We start from the raw sequence: 1,294 nt of genomic DNA, 5'->3' as shown, positions 1-1,294 counted from the left end.
CGGCGGCGGAGGTGGGGGCGGAGGAGGCAAACGGAGCACAGGTGGCGGCGGTGGCGGAGGCAGCGGCGACGGCGGCGGAGGCGGCGGCGGCGGCGGCGACGGCGGCGGCGGCGGCGGCGGCGGCGGCGGCGGCGGCGGCGGAGGCGGCGGAGGCGGCGGAGGCGGCGGAGGCGGCGGAGGCGGAGGGTGCGGAGGGTGCGGAGGGTGCGGCGGGGGAGGGTGCGGCGGAGGCGCGTGACGTGGAGGCAGAGGTGCGTGCGAGGGTAGGCCGGTGGGAGAGGGGGGAGGCCTCTCCGTCCCGCGAGTGGGAGGAGGAGGGCGGCGAGGAGGAGGGTGCGGCGCCGCCGTCGCGCGGCGGCTTGCAACTCCCTCCTCGGCCCGAGAGGCAGCTCCCCTTTGTGTACGACCCGGCCAAGCTGCCTCCGCTGCCCGTGCTCGACGACCGCGGCGTCGCAAACTGCCCCGAGCAGCACCCCCCCTCCGCGTGGCAGCACCACCCCGCGGTCGGCGGCAGTGGTCCCCCTGACCGCCGCCTACCCGCGCCGAACCACCACCACCACCCGCCCCCGCCCCCGCCTCCGCCTCCTCCTCCGCCCGAAAAGGAGCTGACGCCCGAGGAGCTGGCGGAGAGGGAGGCGGCGCAGCGGTGCGCGCGGCCTCCGAGGGGCAGACACGTCCGCAGACACGTCCGCAGACACGCGTCCACCGACACGTCCCGCAGGCGCGCGGCCTTCGAGGCCGAGTTCGACCGGCGCGCAAAGCAGCTCGGGGACGCGCCTCCCGAGGCGCGGGTCGACCACATCGGGTACGGCTCCGAGGGGTGGAAGCAGCGGTACTACACGCTCAAGCTGGGCGCCGCCAGCGCGGCCGAGCGCGCCGCCGTGTGCGAGGAGTACGTGCGCGGCCTCTGCTGGGTGCTCCGCTACTACTACCAGGGGGTGCCCAGCTGGGAGTGGTTCTACCCGTACCACTACGCGCCGCCCGCCTCGGACCTCGTCGGGATGGGCGGGCTCGAGCGGGTCAAGGAGCTCCTCTCCTATGAATTAATCACTTAATTAACTACTAATTAATAGGCGGGCTCGAGCGGGTCAAGAAGATCGTGCCGGGCGAGCCCTTCTCGCCGCTCGAGCAGCTCATGGCGGTGCTGCCGCCCCGCTCGGCGGCGCACGCCCTGCCCTCCGTCTACGCGCAGCTGATGGAGCCGGGCTCGCCGCTCGCCCACCTCTACCCGCTCGACTTTCGGCAGGACCTGAACGGCGCGCCCTCGCGGGGGGCGGAGGGCGGGCCCTAATGA

The 1,294-nt window shown here is 74.9% G+C and overlaps 1 protein-coding gene across 1 annotated transcript in view; it reads left to right on the top strand.

The window, feature by feature from the left end:
* Positions 1-1,291, top strand: part of EMIHUDRAFT_237497 (hypothetical protein) — a gene marked incomplete at both ends in the record, with an annotated part of 1,720 nt that extends 429 nt beyond the window's left edge. The window contains 4 exons of the mRNA XM_005777979.1: positions 306-503; positions 618-646; positions 722-791; positions 1,094-1,291. Of these exons, the coding sequence (XP_005778036.1) occupies positions 306-503; positions 618-646; positions 722-791; positions 1,094-1,291 (495 nt within the window). The remainder of the gene's footprint in view (positions 1-305; positions 504-617; positions 647-721; positions 792-1,093) is intronic.
* Between the last annotated feature and the right edge of the window lie 3 nt (positions 1,292-1,294).

This window comes from Emiliania huxleyi (assembly GCF_000372725.1).
Source record: "Emiliania huxleyi CCMP1516 unplaced genomic scaffold EMIHUscaffold_251, whole genome shotgun sequence".
NCBI classification, from domain to species: Eukaryota; Haptophyta; order Isochrysidales; family Noelaerhabdaceae; genus Emiliania; species Emiliania huxleyi.
This window is presented reverse-complemented; position numbering and strand designations above follow the sequence as displayed.